Here is a 22,269-nt window from a genome sequence, read left to right as displayed (position 1 = left end):
CCAAACATGCTCGTCTTTTCAACCGTGGGGGCGTTATAATGTAACGGTCAATCCCACTATTCGTTGGTAAAAGAGTAGCCTAAGAGTTGGCGGTGGGTGGTGATGACTAACTGCCTTCCATCTAGTCTTACACTGCTAAATTAGGGACGGCTAGCACAGAAGTTTCGACAGCTATTCGACAGCTCTCGAATAGCTTCGTGCGAAATTCAAAAAACAAACAAACTTTCCAAAATTAGGGTTCAGGTTTCTCGAACTGAGTAACCCTTGAATTTAGGGATAATGATATTAATACTGTGTCATGTAGTCTAGTTTGGTATTAGCTTAATATATAATGTTATAAAAATAAACCTCCTATTCAAAATATTCTCAAAACCTATACTACATACTGTTGGATAAAGAAATTTGTTTATCTAGTATTAAAATAAATTATATTATTATCTTTGAAAAGAAATACACTTTGTAATTATAATACTGGAAATGATGAATTAAAACACAAACAAAAAGATCGTGCAAAATCAAGCTTCTCTCTCCAATAGTTTTTCAACTTTTCTAATATCGCATTATATGGTCTACTACAACTGAGCTGATGAAACATCAAATAGAGCACGGTTCGCTCGTTAGTCAGAGTGAGTTTGTGTCTCAATGATTTTTAGTTTATTTATTCGCCAGTTTATGTTAATGGAATTACGAATCTGTTTGATTATCTGTAACTCTTTACCTGTCAATTATAAAGTATTTCTCTATTAAAGCAATACTATAAACTTGATGTTTTCTACATATTACATTAGTTTCAGATATTATTAGATTTTTCCAGGAAAACATTTTCGTGACATCCTGTACTAATTAAATGTTTTAAAGTTTAACTCCAAACATGTAATAGTAGATTTATTCACCAAAGAAAAGGGAAATTTAAATCCCGTCAATTGCAGTATTTTATAGCCTTTACTTTCAAACCACGTTTCAACCTCAGGAGTGTTTTCCTCTCTCATGTACATTTTGATAAAACGTAGAACACATGATTTGCAGGCATTTAGTTTCAACTTTCTCTCACTATGGAGAGCTGAGTAACTGTTTCTTACACACACTCTATCTAGTTTGAGAGTGTTACGTCAAATTTGGTTTGTTTTGAATTTCGCGCAAAGCTACACGAGGGCTAACTGCGCTAGCCGTTCCTAATTCAGCAGTGTAAGACTACAGGGAAGGCAGTTAGTCATCACCACCCACCGCCAACTTTTGTGCTACTCTTTTACCAACGAATAGTGGGATTGACCATTGCATTATAATACCCCCACAGCTGAAAGGGCGAGCATGCTTGGTGTGACGAGAATTTGAACGCGCCACTCTCAGATTATGTGTCGAGTGCCTTAACCACCTGCCCATACCGGGCCAGAAAATTTAAACTGTTAAACTGTTCTCCAAAGCTGTTAGGAGAATATAACAACAACTAGGCAACATATAATTTTAGTCACTTTCGGTTTCAGGCTTAGCAACAACAGTCTGCAAACGTTGTTATGACTTTGAGTTTGCTACCAACATGAATAATTAAAAACGAAGTGAATGTCGTTGTTTATTAATGTAAATAATTAGCTTTTTAAGACATATGCATGTTCTAAGCACGTGATATAGTTGGAAAATATTTTTTATTAATTATTTTAATATCATATTCGCGTGTCTTAATTTTAACGCTTTCGCTTCTGCTTCTGAAGCGAAGAGTTCACACAGTGCTTGACCTCAGCTCTTGAGGGAGATTGACAAAGTATGACAGACAATCTGAGAAAGATCTGCCAGCGGGGGATCACAAACAATGAGACAGTTTCAGCGTTTGAGTAAGAAAGACATTGAATTTCGAGCGAAAACTGAGAATATTATTTTTTATACACACATTTTTAATTTTTAAAATATCTGTATTCAACAGGATTCTGGTGCTGAGCAGTGCTCCGGCAGAACTATATCTGGCATATGTAGTGTTTCACAGCCTTACCCATGGGCACATACATATATTATACTATTTAAATTACACACGCTATCCTATAAAAAATGTTATTGATTGTCCAGAATATGTTGTCATGTCATATTAGCTTTATTTAGTAATCCATAACATCACACAAACACTCATTACAGTATATAAGATAAACCATTTTGCCATTAAATAAGTAGAACTGATAGTCACAGATACAGTGATATAGCACTCTATATTTACTAATCCACAAAATTTCAGACATGGCTAAATAATCACACATATAGTGGTATCTAAGTTGTACTAGTAGTTTTGTAACATGTAACACGAAACACGAGTACACTAACTTTTATGTCGTACTCTTCATCGCTACCTATAGATACCAAAGTAGCTTAGGTGAGATATTTACTCATAATTTTTGTTACAGCTACATATTTTTTTTTTCATCTGTAAACAATTTCGCCCTAATTAGCGCCATAATGTGACGGTCAGTCCCATTATTTATTGGTAAAAGAGTAACCTAAGAGTTGGCGGTGGGTGGTAATGACTAGCTTCTCTTTCTCTGATCCTTTACTGCCATATTAGGGACGGATAGCGCAGATATCACTCGTGTAGCTTTGCGCGAATTTCAAAACAAACCAAACTGCTCTAATTGACAGTTGTTATACTTATTAAAACACCTACTCACTAAGCACAATATCACACTTTAGAATACTATCAACTACGTAATTTATAGCAACAATATATTTTAGAATATTGCCAGCTACGTATTCAAAACATTATCGTATTTTGATATACGGCCAACTATACATTTACAATAACATGCTTCTAAATGTCGTCCAGAATTGTACCTTCACTCTAATCACCAAATCATGCTTTAGAACGTTTCTTACCTATAAGTTCAACAACTAAAACTTTTGGTCAGGGATCTCTACAGGCATTCTCATAATATCGACAAACTATCTTCTCTTATCAAACATCACTTTGAATCATGTCTACAACTTCATTCATAGATCTCAAACACGCCAGATGTTAATCTGATTTGATAGCCACTGCAATTCTTGTGTGGCGTGAATAACTTGGCACGAGATGGCGCTAGCGTGTGACGGACCTGTCCGGCCCGCATGTTGCTTCGGCAAGGTGCTCAAGCACAAGTTTGTTGGGTACCATTGAGGGAACCAGCTGGCCTGCGAGCGGATCCTTCATAAATAAGATAATAAATATATGAGTAGAGAACACTGAGTTGCCGGGTGGCGTTCATATTAAAAATATTAGAGAATTATTTAGCCTTCATTTGCTTCGATTTACGTGCTTCAAGAAAGTGTTGTCAACAAACATTCACTTAACTGTTAATATTTAGCTTTATATACCAGTCAGCTTTTTTGAATCTATTTCTGTCTTACTGTTTAATTTCTCAATTTATTGTTGTGTCACTTGAATGTGTGCAGCTGTGGTAACAATGGCGCCGGTGGTGCCGCTGCCTGCTAAGCCGAAACTCCGATTTTCCATTGAATCTTTGGTTGGAAAAGATGGTCACAGAGAATCGGCTCAACTTGAAGAAAGTATGGATGTTGAGAACTTATCACCAGCTCCAACACGTGATGATTCTTCTTCCCCTAGCGGCTGGATGGTGCCCGTCACTGTTACTCACGACATGCCGTGTCGGACTTTGCCTGTTAGGCCTGTCTGTTCCATTGCTAGAGCTGCCCCTCCATGTTTAGAATCTTTCCCCGGCTACGGCGGCTTGAGACCTCCGGTCATGTATACTACTCCTGAAGAAACTTCGTCACCGTATCTTTGTTCGCCGAACCCATCCTCTTTGCAAGCCGTATCCCCTTTTCTTCTGAACCGAGACCCGTATCCATTATATCCATGGTTTCTTGCGTCCAGACATCCAAGATTCCTATCTCATCGTATACCTGGTAAGTAACATAAGATAATTTAAAAATATTAGAAGTGGAACTACAACTATATACCTTAGAGTGTTTTAACCCTTAGTTTGAAATATTAACTTGACGAGTGACAAGACATTAAGTAGATAGTTGAAGGAAAATACGAATCAAAAGTCGAACAGTAATTATGTAATATTTATAGTCTAACTAATTTTACATAAAAGTAACGAACAGATTCAGGTATGAGACGTGCCAAAAAAGTAGACACACGGAAATTAATACAGGCAATGTAAGAGTTACAGTAAGACATACAAAACCAGATATATGGAAACTAAATTTTACAATTAATTAAACCCATGTTAAATATAAAAGTAATTTTTACAGTAAGACAAATCAACTCGCCACTGCAAGGCACATTAAGTTTTACAGTTTTAAAAGCAGCACAAACTTACACAAAGGAAATATTAGAGCTATAATAACGCCGAAACTACAAGAAACACGTAAGCCTTACAAATAGAGAGATAGATGTACGGACAAGATAAGTTTTGAAGTAAAAATAAACTAGACATGCCGCTAGACAAATTTCTATAGTGAAACAATCATAATATCTTTTTCATACAAGTATACCACAAAACAACGCAAACTTCATAAATATACTAGAACTTCGTAAACTACGTTAGCTTCTATACAGAAGCTGTGGAACTCCAACAGCGAGCTCAGGCTTAAGTGAGGCATGGCCAGGTGGTTAGGGCGCTCGACTCGTAATATGAAGGTCGTAAGTTCGAATCCCCGTCACACCAAAAATGCTCGCTCTTTCAGGGGTGACGTCTTTATAATATGACGGTCAATCCCACTATTCGTTGGTAAAAGAGTACGCCAAAAGTTGGCGGTGGGTGGTAATGACTAATTTAGTCAAGATAATTACGCTGTAATTTGATACTATTGTAGTAATGCGTATTTTTTTTTTGTTATAGAAAAGTTATCAGATTAACTATTTAAGTTAAAACTTCCGTAGTCATGTGCTCGGGTTACCAGATTTTTTTGGTATGATTTGTTTTGAATTTCGCGCAAAGCTACACGAAGGCTATCTGCAAGGCCGTCCCTAATTTAGTAGCATAAGACTAGAGTGAAGGCAGTTAGTCATCAGTGCTCACCAACAACTCTTGGGCTACTCTTTTACCAACAAATAGTGGTATTCACCGTCATATTATAATGGCCCAAGGCTAGAAGGGCGAGACGGGAATTCGAACCCGCGACTTTCAGATTACGAGTCGAGTGCCTTAACCATCTGCCCATGCCAGGCCCAGATTTTTTGTTCGAATGTAGGTACAGTTTGGTGAGCGAATATATGCCAAACATTTGATTTTCTTGTATTAACTAAGACCAAAAACTTATTGAAATCAAGAAACTGCAGCAGTGGACCTAAACAATGGATAAACAATATTGAGAAGAAGACATCTCACAATGAACATTTAAATTGTTTGTTTGTTTCGGAAGTTTCTGAAAGTTATACAAAATGCTATATGCAGTTGTTTACTCATAGAAAAACTACGTGGGACTATCAGCTGTGTTTACCCAGGATAATCGAACCTATTATTCTAGCTTTGTAAATCCATACATTTACAACTGTCCCAGCGGGGGACGTTATATGCGCATGACTGTTCTTAACTTTGATCTCATAGACTGGAGGAAGAGTAGCTAGGCAACCAAATTCACCGCCAGCTCTTGAGCTACTATCTTGTTTAACCAAGGTAAAATTTGAACGTCACGGCTCCAAACTGAGGAGTGTGGTTTTTATTTTTTCAGCAACGAGAATTGATTCAAGAATTCCTCGAAAAACAATACGAGCAAGTTAACTACTAAGCTAAGTCCGGTAATAAATTATTGATAAAGAATGTTGCTCACCATGAAAATAATTCTGCATTTGCAATGTAATCAATTTCATCAAAAATATTTCATTTGAATTATGAATATTATTTCATGAGATATCACACTGAATAATTATATCCTTGAAAATTGTAGCTATTCATAAATACTTGTATTTAGGAAAAAGTTTCAACTATATCTATATGTATATATATTTCTTTTTGGGGATAGCTTTTCGTGAAATTCAATTCAAAAACAGTGGAAAAGCACTGACTTGTAAGCAGATAAATCGAGTTTAAAATTACTTTTACAAGGAATTTACTCCAACAAGTCCGTCGTTGGTACAGCGGTAAGTCTAGGGATTTACAACACTAAAATCAGGGATTCGATTCCCCTCAGTGGACTTAGTAGATAGCCCTCTGTGGCTTTGCTATCACACCCACATACTCAACCAAATTTTTATTATTATTATGAGTAATTTATATAAAACAAAGACTACATATTTTACTTTATTTCAGACATTATACTTTCTATTATGTAGCTCTGTAATTAACAATAAATAAAATATCCTTGTTGAAATTAATAATCGAATGTTTAGTAACGAATTATTTGTAATTGATAATATTTGTATTGAAGTTTTCAATAATCTAAACATTAATTACAAATTTATTAAAACATTCTGTATGAATGTGAACAGATATATTGTAAATTAAAGAAAACAACCCCCAGTGATTCAGCAGCAACTCTGTAAGCTCAGAACGCTAATAATCGAACAGATAACCCGTTGTTTAGCTTTGCACTTAGCAAAAACTAACCAATTAGCGATATAAAAAAAAAGTCAATACAAATAGTATGTATGCGACGACGGTCGCGGGCCTCTTCCTGATTTTGTTTCAGGAGTTTATGAGCGTAGGTAGGTTTACTTCAGACTGAAGCTTCGTTAAAATGTACACAAAACTAGCATAATATTGACATCAGAATCGTTGTTTTTAGTTCTTTCGAGGATTGGTTTAGACAAGGTATTTGACATGTGACGTTATGCTTTCCTCCTATCCGTCTTGATTTTGTTTGTTTTTCATCTTTATATGACATTTCGATCTCTCAGCTGAGTTTATTAAGTCTGATGTTCATGAAAAACTAACCATACAGCTTAGGTTTTTGTTGTAGGGCAAATAAAATATAATAACAGCGAGGAGAAATCCATAGAAAGATGCTACGTATTACTTTTACTAATTTGCTGAAGTTAATATTGCTGCTTGTGAGCATACGTTGAAATATTTCTTAGACAGAGGTTTCCAAACCTTTCCAGTCTATGCACTACTTGACTACTTTTAGATAATTTTCTTCTTCTACTTAAGATAGTGAAAGCAAAACTAAAATCCAGAATTCAGATTAGAGTACTGCTATTAATTTTTCAAATAATAAATGTTCGTAAATATTGTTATTATTTTCATAAACTAAATATGAAAGAATCTAACTAAAACTTATCTGTTCTTGATAGTTTGGTTTGGTTTGAATTTCTCGCAAAGCTACACGAGGACTATTTGTGCTAGTCGTCTCTAATTTAGAAGTGTAAGACTAGAGGGAACGCAACTAGTCATCATTATCTAGCACCAACTCTTGAACTACTCTTTTACCAACGAATAGTGGGATTGACCGTCACATTATAACGCCCCCACGGCTAAAAGGGCGAGCATGTTTGGTATAACGGGAATTCGAACCTGTGACCCTCAGATTACGTGTTGAGTGCCTTAACCACCTGGCCCTGCCTGTCCTGTCCTATATAGTCGTTCTGTGTACCATTTCGGACATTAAAATGTAGCGTGAGTTGAAAACCACTGTTCTAGTGAACAGTCCACTAAATTTTATTAACTAAGTCATTCTTTCCAACAGATTTCTCTTTATGTTTCTTTGTCTTTTATTTTTTTTTATACGCGTACACCGTTAATTAGCATCAACTTGAAGTTATGAACAGTTTCTTAGAAAATACAATAATGAATTAATAAGAAAGAAATATAACGAAATAATACATCTTTCCGATTACGATTTCCTTCGAGAAGGTTTAGGCCTGGCATGGCCAAGCGCGTAAGGCGTGCGACTCGTAATCCGAGGGTCGCGGGTTCGCGCCCGCTTCGCGCTAAACATGCTCGCCCTCCCAGCCGTGGGGGTGTATAATGTGACGGTCAATCCCACTATTCGTTGGTAAAAGAGTAGCCCAAGAGTTGGCGGTGGGTGGTGATGACTAGCTGCCTTCCCTCTAGTCTTACACTGCTAAATTAGGGACGGCTAGCACAGATAGCCCTCGAGTAGCTTTGTGCGAAATTCCCAAACAAACAAACAAACGAGAAAGGTTTAAAGGCCTCTCCGTTATTCAACACAATTAATTAGTATTGCGGAGCTCTTAAGCCTGGTCATACCGAGCAGAATAACATCAGTTTTAACGCAGTTTCACAGATGCTGCAAGTACACGAATAAGCTACAATAATAAAAAAACAACACAACAAAGACAAGTTTGCAAGAATTAACTTCGAACAATATTTTTTCAAGAACGAAATAAAACTAAATAAACTTGAATATATATATATATATGTATATGTGCACACAAAATAACGTTGTGGACAGATCGAGATCTGAGATCAGGCGTCTTCTGATTTGAACAAAAACTTAAAATACCTTACACTGATCTATAGTGACCCTTCTGGCCCACTGGTAAGGCAGACTAAAGCAAATCAATTGGCCAGTGATTACTATATCTCCTACACGTGCACATCGTGTCAGCAACCAAGCAAGGTCAACCTGATAGTCTCTAAGGCTTGACAGACCAATGAGAAAACAGTCTGGATTGGTAGAAGCATGATTCAAGATTCTTAAAATAACGAATAAGATGAGAATTCTTAACTTCATATAAAATTTTAGACCTACAAAACAACAAGTACAGATAACCCTATATAATCCTACCAAACTTATACTTGAACAACCATTCCCATGCGCTAATCTACGGGCATTTAAATTTTTGTCCAATACATTTCTGAAGAATGTGATATTATAGTCTTGTTACTATATAGATTTGTAACCTATAATTCCGCTCCAAAAAGTAATTTTCTCGCTTATCCCAACCTCTACTCTATAACCATAATCATATTTGAATTTCATAGATTTGGAAGTTTATCTATTTGATGTTTTAGCATTTATGACATATTTCTCTCAGAGTTTTAACAAGATAATAAATTGAAAACGTTTTAAAGGGCTTATGTTTTATTGATGTTTGATAAGCATTATTTACGGATATTGCCTTCAGCGGTATACGCAGTATTTGTCTGAAATTCTTTCTGATGTATTATTTTAAAATCGCTTGACTAACCAAGTAGTTCATCCAACACGGAAGATATTTTTAAATCGAGCTATTCATGTTATACTTCAATCTTATTTCCATTGATTTACTATTACCTGAACCAATAGTCGAACATAAAAAAAGCACAAAAGTTGCATAATGTTTTATTGTGGTGCTTAACAAATTGTTATTTCTATTCTTTTTACTTTTACCACTGACCTTTTTTCCTTTAAAATGCTTTTTCAATAAATATACAGAATATCTGTTCTTTCTTTACATAGATTTACTGGTTCAATTCTTACTTTGAAAACATAGAAACGTAAAAGCCACTCAGGTGGTTAAAACATCGCAATTCGCAGCCCACCAAACATGCTCGCCCTTTCAACCGTGGTTGCGTTATAATGTTTCGGTCAATCACACTATTTGTTGGTAAAAGATTAGCCCAAGAGTTGGCGGTGGGTGGTGATAATTCTAGTGTTACACTGCCAAATTAGGGACTACTAGTAGAGATAGCCATCGCGTAGACTTGCGCGAAATTCATAACAAACTAACCCATAAAAATATTGCAGAATTAAATGTCACCAATGTAGAATTATAGAGATATGTTTAATTTTTCAACAGTTGGTCAAGGTGTGAAACTTGTATTCATTAGTAGGAACTAACATTCGAAAATGGTATTATATATTTGCAGCAAATAGTTTTCAAGAGTTTGATGTTTGAAATTAAAATGATGTGTGTTTAGTTTTTGATAGGTTATGATAATTTAGAAGAGAACAAACTAAGTGTTTTCTTCTGCTGTTTGAAATTAAGCACAAAGCTATACAATGGACTCATTGTGCTGTACCCACCCCAGGTATCGAAACGTAGTTTCTAGCGTTGTAAATCCGCAGATATACCTCTTTGCCACTTAAGGCTATTTTCTATTAAGTTTAATCTAGTAATATAAATATTTAACTTTAAATGAGTTATGACGATAATCGATAATGTTTTAAATTTACTAAATTAACATGAACTTGACACAAGCCAGAGGTAAGGAAAATTCCTGCAACAGGTGTTTCTATAATGAATGCATACTTATCTACATATGGAAACTATGTATTAGTTAAACACTGCTCCTTGCACATGAATACTTAAACTAAATAGAAGCCAGTTCTCAACCAATGTATCTTTTAATATGCCCTAACACGAAGTTTCAGTTAGATCATATTTCTTCATGTGCACAGAGCCAGTTACTATCAGTTTGTTAAGCTAATACGCAGCAAGACACATCATCATAATAGGAACTGCTCACCCAAGCTTAACAGTTCCTTGGGATGTTATAAGAAATTAAAGCAATTGTGATCATTGTATGCTAGGAAATTGTTATGCAAGAGAAATTTACATTGTAAAAATACTCCAAGAACAACAACCTCATAAAAATGTGAATTTTTACTATCCGGAATTTAAATTAAACAGTGCAATTCAAAAGGTAAAATTCCACAAATGACTAACTAAAGTATTATGTATACTGATTGGTTAGTTGGAAAACGACATTAGCATATTCTTGTATTCTGGTTAGCTATATTAAGCAAATTGTTCCTTGTTATAACGGCGTCTGTGAAATACATCGCTTAGTTTTATATTAATTAGCAGAACAAAATAAAGATATGAATGTACAGTCATGGTCAAAATATTTTTATAATGTTCCATGTTGGCGTTAATGTCTACATGAATGAAGTAGTTGTTGAGTAAATGCCCAAGTTGTAACAGAAACGGTAGCTATGATCGGATATATAAGGATAAATTGTTATTCTGATTTGTATGAGTTGTTTTGAGCATTTGTTGGTCAAAAGGCACGTACACATCTGTTTTGTATAAAAGGGTATGCATCTGCTATAATCTTTTCCGAAAAAGATCAATGCTTTATTCAGACAGCTTCTTTGTACTTGGTTTAGAGTCATGCCTCATTACGTATCAGACGTTATAGGGTGTCAGATTGTTCGACTATCAAGAAATAGTACGAAGCAAACGAACATTGCCAGAACAGTAGGGTACCTCATGTGTATCTATCAAGAATAAACGCTAATAAAGAATAAACTAAACGCAATGTTACAAGTATGACCATTTTTGATGAGATTAACACATGAAAGTTGAAAGAAGTATTACAACACCTCACGATAGGAATGACATGAACACATTCTTTGCAAGATATTCAGAAGAAAATAAATAGAAGACTGACCCAAGAAGGTTATTTTTCAATACAAACTATCTGTAAACCGATATTAACCAGATTTCACTGCCTTAAACATGTTACTTAGGCAAGACAATATGCCAGCTTACAGTTAGGACACTGGAGACATGCAAGTTTTTTGAGATGAATCCTGTTTTAAGTTTGTTAAAGCTGATAATAGGATGCGTGTTCGTCGTTTGCCTGGAGAACATGCGAGTGAAAACTGCTTTTCCCTCAAGGAACACACAGAAGATGGTGCAATACATGCCAAGGCAGGTATTCATCATGTTGGAGAAATAATCTTCATATTCTCCAGGGAAGAGTCAATGGCGCCTCCTACAAGCATCATATGAAAACGATATTGCTGCCATGTGCTAGGATAAGGTTTGGCAATAACTTTATGTTTCAGGATAACAATGCCATTGATCATAATACGCATATTACACAGGATTATCTCGACCAGGAAGACGTTACAAGACTGTCATGACTAGCAAAGTCACAAAATTGAGAACTGCTAGACAGAACTGAGCCGAAAAATTGTTAACCACGACCCTAAACAAGCTAATTTAGCTGAGTTGCATCACCGTATAGCAATACGTTTGTATGAAATCACGGTGGATTACATCAATAACCTCATAAACGGGATACCACGTCGTCTTGTTGAGGTTATTAGAGTTCAAGGAGAACCACCTTAGTATTTAATGTTTAAAATGAATTAACGTATAGATACAGCTACTGTTTATAATAATGTGATGTTCTATTTTATCATCATATATGTTTGAATACGGTTTTTTTGTGATAGGTGTCTGATCCTGTTAGCTGTTCTAATAAATTGGTCATGATGCCCATAAAGCATGTTTCATCATATAAAATTACATGTGTAGATGTTTAACATAGCATGCATTTTGCAGTTTGACAATGCTGAGTGTATTTGTACTCTATTTCACTAATAATTATTTTATTTGTTACAAAATACGCAAACATTTTGGTGAAGACTGTAGTATTTTTATTTACTCATCAGAAGTATCGTAAAAAGAACAATTTTGTTCTATGGGATTGACGCCATGATTCATTTTCAATTAGACTAAAGTGGGTAAGGCTTATTAGTTAGTGTTTCCGATTACGAATCAAAAGTTCTGATGTTTGTGATATGATGACAATGAAAACATTCCACACATACAGATGTGGGCGCTTTGTAAAAGCGACAGTCAATTCCTTAGTTCGATTTAAATAGCCTGGCAAAGTCCTCGTGACAGCTGGTGCTACTAGCTGCCTTCCATCTGGCCAGCAGCTCAAGATTAGGAATAGTTATACCTGATTCTTAGCTCTTTCTGATATAATCAATTAGCCAATGAATGCAAAAGGTGCCATTCATCTTGAATATTGTCAATTAGGTACATTTAGTCCATGGGTACTTCGTAGCCATGCAGTATATGACTCTAATTAGATCCTACACAAGGTGATAATTGTTGAATTTTCATATAACTCACTCACAGATTTGTCATTTTAAAACAAACATATTTGTCACGTGGATTCTCAATAGGAAACTTTGCGTCAAATAAATACTTGCTTATTTTTTTAAAAGCAGAATATTTATCGAACATTCTGTCATTAAGTGAAGAAAGGACCGTTTACTAGTGGTGTTTTTAGTCCCGGCACAGTGGCCCATAAAATGGATGCGAATTATTTTGTCAAGTACAAGCTTTTAGCTCATAGCTCCATCTCTCGATCAATTTAGATTTAATTACATCCGCGATTACTGAGGATTTCCTTTTGTTCAATGTTGTACGGAATTACATTAGGTTACCGTTGGTCCAAAGCGCTGTACTGATGCTATTTGTTTTACAACTGCGAATACATTTGTGTTTCCTATAAAGTAATTTAAGTAACTTCTTTACTATCCAGTTTCTAACCGGTTCAACAGGTGTAGGTTATGTTATTACGTTGGTTGTAGATCTTTAATAATATCTACAATCAACTAAGTGCAAACCACTCTTCCATTGTTTAAACACATTCCATTCTTTGGTGTAGTGACTACATCATACTGAAACACCTTCATTGGCCATGTGTGTATGAATGGAACTGAATTAACTTCACACCCGCAAATGTGTTGTCAAGCACGAAAAAAAAACTAATTTTGTGCATACTCGTGAAATAAATTACGGTAAAATGAAACGTAACAAAATACTTCATGACTGTTTTAAATTTAGCAAAATACAAGTAGTTGATACCATATGCTTTATGAGTTAAAGGCTTTAAATAGCTTTTAAATAATCTTATGAATTTAAAAAAACCTGAATTTTGGGCATAAAAGATGTGGTATTAATATTTGTAAGAAAAAGCATTCTTCGAATATATAATTAATTATAGCTGTCTAAACTTCATAGTTACTTTGCTAGATATGTTTTTGTTACGCTTTATATAAAACTGTAATATTTTATTTACAGGGAAATATGTTAACAGTATTTATATTCATTTCATTATGAAACTGTATTACAATTTTTAGCGCACTTTCTAAAACTGAAAATTGAAAAAATTAGAGGAAACAGTATCGTTAGTAGATAGCTTGTTGAAAAACTGGAAATGTTTTCCTGAAAGAGTGTTTAATTATATCAGGAAAATATTTATGAAAACACTTAACATTGAATGGGTTTGTTTCAGAAATAAGATTATCCACACAGTTCAGAATATAATCGGTATGAAAGTTCGTAAACTAAATGTTCCCAAGCTTTGAGTCACGCCTCAGAATTAGTTATTGTTCTCATGAGAAATATAGCTGAATAACTGTAATCAAAGTAATCTTATTTGAACATACATATCTGAAGGATCCACAGTTGCAGCTCCTGTGAACGTTTGTATCTGTGTTCTGCTTAAAAACGGTTTTAAAAGACTTCGAGTACAGTCAAGAGTATGTGGAACGTTTGTCAAGATGTAATCTCGCGTAACACTTTTGATGAAACACAATACTCTGTAATGCAGTGGTGCAACCAACTTGCAAATGTTCTGCTGTTACTGATATGAACTGATAAAGAAATAATAAATTAAATACCTAGTAACTGCTTTGTTGATTCTGAAATGGTGACCGAAGACCTAGGGGTGTTGTTGATTTACACTATGTAACACAAATTTTGTTCCTGGATAGTATGTGTTATTTCTTAATTGCTTATGTTGTAAAAGTACAAAAAATGGCCATTATTCCCTACAAACGTTGCTTTTGTGGCCTGGGTAATGAAATTTAGAAATTAACCTATCTTCTATGTAAAAACGGGCAAATTTACACATTTTCATTTACATAAGGTATGGATAAAACAACATATGATCCAAGATTTACATGTACTTATACTGAAATTATACAAAAATTAACAAAAATGTTTAGAAGTGAGTAGTTGTTTGAGACTTGCGACTGTAATGTAAATCATTTTTACGTATCAGTCCCCAAATATAGTCTCCCATCATGTTTTCGTTATACGCTTCCAGGTCACAAAAGTAAAGTTTGAAGAGAAAAATAGGTCTTTTCCATTTACTTTAGGCACAAGCAATTAGGAAATAACATTTTCTGCCCAGGAACAAGAAAAAGTAAAAATTGTGTTACATAATGTCATGATATGGTTAACTAACTTCTAAGTTTATTCAATATCCAAAATGACTACTTTGTGCCTTGTTGGAATACTCAGAATTTAAGTTTCTGTGGTTCTTAGATGATTACCTGAAAACGTAGCAGTGCATCAATTTTGAAGTGTCGTACTGGTTGAGAGATGATTGTGTGCTAAACTGATACGATGCGTAACTTCTAGGTTTGTATGTTTATCTTATGTAATAATGATTCACATGGTTTATGAATGCCCCTATGTTTTAAGTTTTATGCTGATTTTAACAACATTATGTTATCTTTTGATGTTATATCTAGGTTCTAACTGTCCTGGAGACTCTGGAATGATTAATTGATTAAGGCTGGGTTGCTCCTAAACTCCCAAACCTCCGCTTGTTTCGATATGCTAACATGTTAACTTTGAGGTTATGCAAATTCTTAATGTGATGGTGATTTTGAGAAGATTTTTCATATACTAAGATTCATTGTTCTTGTGGTATTTCGATGATTTCTTGCTAGAAAGGTGGTATTCTTAAGCCCTAAGTGTTTGACGAGTTGTAAGAGGATTATCTTAAACATTGTAGTGTATCCACCTTCTACGTTTTCAGTTGGTTTGGAAAGGCTCATGTTTTCTAATGATGCTGTACATGGATTCTAAGTGTTTTGGTTCTGTGCTCACGTTCTTAGCGGACAATCTCCTATGGTGCTAATTTATTTACTATGTAAGCATTCTGTTAGTTTTGAGAGTAGCATCTTTTATAATTATGGTTACCCAACTACTAGAAGCTCAATCAATTGAAAACGTCACTGAATAAGCTACGTGTGTCCTACTTGTTATAAATTAAAGATTGATAAATTGGTGGTGTACCCAAGTTCTGGTTCTAAGAATATTATCTTCTGTAATAGTGGTTTAGTTTATTTAAGTTATATTGATTCTGAGATGATTATAGGATATGTTGGTGTCGTATCTTAGTTCAAAGTGTTCTGATTCTTCTTAGTTGATTAATTGATGTAACAGTTGCAAACTTAAACTCTATATCTTCTGCTGGTTCTATGTTAAATATTACCTTTAAAACAGTGATATATTCAAAATCTCAGTGCTCAGTTAGGTTTTAGATTAAAATTTTAGACGTTCGTGGTAACGCCCGTGTTTAAGTGACCTTTTATAGGGGAGATTATGAAATCATTTGGTAACGCGCTCAAATATTAAGTATATTTTCGACTGACTATCTAACAAGATTGTGGTGTAACCATCAAGCCGTAAATGCTACGATATTTTGTGTTGAGTTTTGCGGTACCAAAGTTATAAATGTGGTATAGATGTTGTAAAGAATGTGTGGTGTGGTTGTGATATTTCAAAGATCTAAATGTTTCTTTCATTGACAATTAACTAAGTAACACCAAGCTCCAAGGGTATAATAATGATTCTGTAATGATTATTTTGCACGGTTATATTTGTTCTACTCTTTCAGGCATTAATATCTAAAAATATGATATTGAGTATTCAAGTTCTAAGTGTTCTATACATGTAATGAACTCAGTATTTAAGGTGCTGATGGAACTGTGAGAATCGAGAACATATGATAGAGTGTCCCCAATGAGACTCATCATAACTAAAAACGTTTTATCATATAACATCCACGGTTTAATTAAAAATCTTCAAAAGCAATATTTTTAAACTTCTATGCGATGTTCTAAAATCCTATATTTATGTCTTTATTATAAAATAGCACTGACCATTAAACTTCAGTTATCAAGGGAGTTTTAGTACTATTCTAGTTTCACAGAAACGACAAACAAAAGAGTTTTGAAGTTTTCAGTTAGTCGTCTTAAAATTCAGAAATTTTGTGTTTTTACATGTTGTTAAAAATTTAATGGAGACATTCCTAAGTCTGATGTCAAACCCTTCAAGAGTACAAGACGTTACAATCCTTATTATTGTTGTTGGTGATGCAATATTTCTCAGTTTACGGCGTTAACTATGTCCACATTGAACGTAATATATATATAAATGCTAATATCAGTTACATCTGTTGTTGTGATGTGCCTTTTGGTGGTTAGAAGATTTCACAACATGTCTGCCTTGGTGCCAACTAGAGGTATTTCGAGAATTTTACTTTCTTAGAATTTTGTGCTGTCATTACTTATGGTTGTAGCTAAAACATAAAGTAAACGGAAATAGTACGAATGGGGTGATAGTGCTATAGATGTGTATAAACCATAGTTATAATGAATTATAACGACTAACTAAAACAATCAGTGGTCAAACATGTCCAACTGCAGTGATCAAACAATAAGGAACTGGCAGCTAAATGACCAGTAAACAAGAAAGTGACATTGGTAAATTACGATATTTAGGTTTAGTGTTGTAAATCGATGCATTTCTCGTAAATTGTTTGTTTTATTTAGACGAAAGTAAGTTACTGAATGGACAAATTTAAATTATAATAAGCAAAACTAAAAAAATAAATAAATAAGTGTAATGCAGTCAATAAAAAGTAAAACAGATAAAGTGTAATACAAAACACATGCATCAATAAATAACTGAAATCCTAACTTAACTTATGCAGTTATACAGAACTTTGCCACGGAATTTTTGTGACTATTGATGTTACGCTTTGTGTATGTATTTGTGGAACCCACAGAAGATATCTAGATAGGAACGACCGGTCGACTCGTTCGTCATAGGTAGTAAAAGAACATAATACAAAAAATAAACAATAATATTGAATAATATTTATTATCATCGCATGAGATGCCAGTAATTAATAAATAATTTGTTGGTTTACTTGTCTAAAAATCTGAACTAAGACACTATAAAATCCATTAAATTTATTATTATACACATTGTGTGACGATTTCAGTTACATATCAAGATTTATATTTGCTTAGATACATTTCTTTACTAATTGTTCATTTTCTTTTTTTTTTGACAGCCTTATTATATGTTTCGTTAGTTGAAGCTTTAGTACTTGTTATACCAGTAGATACTCTACAGATGACAAATGAGAGTAAGCATGGCAGAAATGGGACACAAAAATAATTATTTTTTAGTAATTACTTTCATCTTTAACTTTCGCAAACGAAACATTTGTTTATTTGTAGTATTCTGTATTTGAATGCACGTGGTTTATAAAATGTGAAGACAGTGCTGTGAATTTAAAGTAATTAAAAGCAGTTCAGTGATCTGCCTAAATTACTCACGTGAGAGGTTAGGTACTTTAGGATTCTGATGGCCATACGGATTGTTTCAATAACTGTGAGGTTAAACACATTCCACAACACGAGATACCCACCGAACACGTTTAGTAAAAAAAAAAAGACACATTGAACCGAATGGTTTGATCAAAACTGAGAAAACAATCAACTTATCTAGTAATAGACATCATATCTAGGGGTGCTTTTAAAACTTGGGTATCGGGTCAAGTATCAAAACTCTGTGCTATAAGTGTTTATAAATAAATGAAGAGATTAACTCACAGAAAATTAACACACAAACACTTCTGTCTAGTCTATGGGATGACAGATCCATCTTCCAAATACGTTTCCCTTCATAATGTGTAGTACTATCTACACCAACCCATTTCTTACACGATGGCGACGTGGTCCGTACTTGTGTAGTTTAATGAAGTTCAGAAAGTTTTCCATACACGAAAAGTACTCTTTTAATTATATAGATATATTAATTCAAATGTTCGTTATAATAAAATCAAGGCCCGCACTTAGCAATTCGCCTGTGACGAACGTTCCTGTGAAAATTAAGCATGGTGTAAGAAAGGGAATATCTTCTTACTGGAAATACTTGAAATGACTATGCCAGTTAGGACACTTCTTGGGTCTCGTTTAGTATCTTGTTCGATTTTGAGAATTCTCAGACCAAAGGAGTCGAAGGAGATGATAAGTAGATTAAGAAACATAACAGCACACAATATAATAAGATAATAAAAGAGTAATGCTCCTAAGTCGTAAATGTCCTTTTGGACTTGAGAAAATTAAACCCTCACATCAAGTAAGGCTTTTTAAGGCCCAACCCACAGATTTTACTGCAAATAATTTGATGTCTGTTATTAATAAAAAAACAACAATATCTTTATTGTGCACTTCTTAGCTGACAAATATTTGGCTAAAAAGTCATAATTATTTGACAATAAGGACTTGGAATGACTCATTGACCCCTACGATTGATTAAGAAACTTTAATCAGTGATGTCGAGAAAACCTGACGATGACCGAAGAAGGTCGAAACGTTGTTCGCTCCTCTACGTAAAATATTTTCTCAACCCAATCAAGCCGTTTTTACATATATAGATTAAGAAACTTTAATGCGCTGTCATACTTAACTTAACATTTAACAGTAAACTCTTGTTGAGATCTAGGGTCACTTAGGGACTCCTTTAAAGGTGAATCTACGTATCTCTTCAATCTACTCCAAATTAATGAGTTAAGCATCACTAAAATAGAAATTGTACTAGAACTATACTTCTAGGGTATCAGAAACAGTGGATCATATGATTTGACCAGGGTTCGTATTCTTACTCTTACTATATCATATCTCTTGACATTGTTGAGATAACTTATACACACACACACACACATATATATATATATATATATTATATTGAATAATAACCTAAATCCTTTCAAATGTTTCATCAGCCAGTGAATTAGAAGTCCCAAACTTCAAATATGGACTGCTAATAATGTTGAACTGATAAAGAAATGACGGAAACTTGTAATGTGAACTAGCTAAATACAAACTGAAAAGTCTCACTTGTTTAATATCATACTTTCGTCGAAGGAGATAAAATAGGCAGAGCATATCAAAATACTAAATAACTTTTGTATGCCGAGATATATAAAATTTTCATATCGCTCTAATGCTGAATTTGAATTTTTCATTATTTTAACATTTATGTGTTATTTTCCAAAAGCATTTTATTCTAAAGAGTGTTAGGGTCTTGTCCATCCTGTTTCTACCTGACAGATCACTGTGTAGTCATAACCTCACTCTCAGGATCATTGTACACAGATGGGGTAACTATGTCAATGAAAATTAATAATGGAGTTGCTCCTTCCCCTTACAATGTAGAGTGGAAAGTTAAAATTCGAAGTGTTCCTTTCTAGACCTATAACTATTTCTAAATACTTCTGATTACTTTATTCATTAGAATTCTCGGGAATTTCGTTCTAACTTCAGTTGCATCAAGGCTCTGATTATTGTTTTATCGACCAATTTGTATCTCCAGCAAACATCCTGAAAACCTTTCAGTACCTTATTAGTATAACAGAAAGGTTATGTTCTGGACGTGTTCATTGAGGCGTGTTTTAACTTGTCAACTAGCATACCCCTTCAGTGCCTGTGCCACTTAATTAGCTATATTTACATTAGCAGTGTGATCGCTGTTTGTGATCTGTATCTGTCACAATGGGGCTGATATTAATCAGCCAGCTCTTGATAATCTAGTAGATCAGATGTTGTCTCCATTTACTGTCATCAAAAACATTAACGATGCAAAAGGGAGGAGTCGATCGATGGAGTACCTATTTTCTGATCATATCATTCCAACCTGATACTTTGGATACTTGAATGTTCCTCTGATTGAGATATCTTTTTGTCTTGTCTTCTCTTTCTATTGGACAGTGGGCTACAATCCACAATGTAATTATCATGTTTTTTTTTGTTTTGACAAATACTGGAAGGTATAAGTATGATCTGACTTGTAATCTATGTTATCACAGATATTGGGAAGGATGGATGGCCTACCTTTAATGCTTCTTAACATTTCATATTGCCATTGACAAGTAATGTCACATAATGAGTCTGTTGAGGTTGGACCAGTCACTGTCTAAGTCCTTTATGCTGCACGTATTAAAACGTTGAAGTATTTCTCTTTTTATTCTCAAACTCCTGACTGACAAGAGACTGTCATGTCTGACTTAGAAATTGAAAAAAATGTCTATGGGAACTTTGGAGTAATTTTACTTCTACCACCTTTTTCTTTATTTTTTACCAGTTCTTGAGATTCATCGAGAAAAGACATGAAAAACGGATGCAAAGTTTACATCTCCCACTATTTTTTGATCTTGCAGCCTATTAGACAAGTAGTGGTTTATTAGCAGGGAATTTACAACAGTTTTAACTGATGGGCATTTACAAAGTTGGAACCCTAATTGCTGCTATATCAGCTCATAATATATCTACTGGACCAGATAATCTTAACTATGAGGTGCTATTTCATCTCTCTTCTGGTTCTAAGTTTGTTTTACTTTTAGTCACATCTGACAGGAGGGAACTTTTCTTGATTTTTGTCGCTGGGTTATTATCATCTATATTTTATAAAACATCAAAGGGATCTTAAAAGATCTTATAATTATAAACTAAATTGCTTTACTTAGCTATTTCTGAATGCTGTTAGTTAACGTTTATTTTGTTTGTTTTCTTGAATTTGTTAGTTTTACCAAAGCTCACTATGACTTTTGCATCTAAAGATCTACTGCGAGCAACACGATGAGACTTACAAGTTGACAAATGCTTAGGGAAGTACAACATATCAACAGCTTTTCCTTTTTCACACTAAGCCTGTTGTCGAATATTGATTGTATTAATGTACTCCTCATTGTTCATAGTTTTAAACAGTAATACTACCTGTTACTAGGTAATGGGTCAGCCAATGTATGAAGAATATGTCACTATATTAATTATTTAATCACTAAAACAGTCTAAATCAAGCCCAAATGTTCTGAGCTGATGATATTAAAATTTCTTTAGAATATCCTCGTCCTAGGTGTCTGTATGACTCGGAGATGATTAACTGGCAAAGTTATGACGTACATGAGTTGTAATATTTCTGTTGTTTCTTATATTATTATATTATATACTAGCATGTATACCCAAGCCACAAATGTATTTCCGGTTCTGAAAATTTCGTCATGCTGATTGATGATGATACATAAGTTTTAAGTATTCTGTTGTTTCTAAGATGGTCATACGGTAACTTGAGTATGTGTTTAGATTCCAAGTATTTTACTCTATCATTGGGAATTATTTTCTAATTAAATAAGCATTTACTTAGACTAATACATTCTAAGTATTTTATTAGATTTGAGAAAGATTTCTGATTAATTAGTAGTGTACCCAACTATCAAGTGTTGCGCTGATCTTGAGACTATTACCTGATAACTTGAAGTTGTAAATCAGTCTTTAAGTATAATAACATATCTCAGTTAAATTGGTGATTTTTAAAGTGATGGTGTATTCTAAGAGCTCAGCTGGTTCTAAAAGGATTATTTTACACAATTGTGACGTATTTCAGGGGTACGTGTTTTGCTGAGAATTATATATCATGTCGTTAAGATCAAACTTTAGACATTCTAATAGTTCTAATGATGTTAACTCCAAGCTTCAGATATTCTATTCGTTCTGATT

At 34.1% G+C, this 22,269-nt stretch overlaps 1 protein-coding gene across 1 annotated transcript in view; it reads left to right on the top strand.

Annotated features, from left to right (window-relative positions):
- The first annotated feature begins 3,121 nt into the window (after positions 1 to 3,121).
- The window catches only part of LOC143229300 (uncharacterized), a 36,987-nt gene continuing 17,839 nt past the window's right edge, over positions 3,122 to 22,269 (top strand). Inside the window, exon 1 of the mRNA XM_076461435.1 lies at positions 3,122 to 3,879. Within this exon, the coding sequence (XP_076317550.1) occupies positions 3,396 to 3,879 (484 nt within the window). The 5' untranslated portion in view covers positions 3,122 to 3,395. The remainder of the gene's footprint in view (positions 3,880 to 22,269) is intronic.

The sequence above is a fragment of the Tachypleus tridentatus genome, chromosome 10 (genome assembly GCF_004210375.1).
Source record: "Tachypleus tridentatus isolate NWPU-2018 chromosome 10, ASM421037v1, whole genome shotgun sequence".
Lineage (NCBI taxonomy): Eukaryota > Metazoa > Arthropoda > Merostomata > Xiphosura > Limulidae > Tachypleus > Tachypleus tridentatus.
This window is presented reverse-complemented; position numbering and strand designations above follow the sequence as displayed.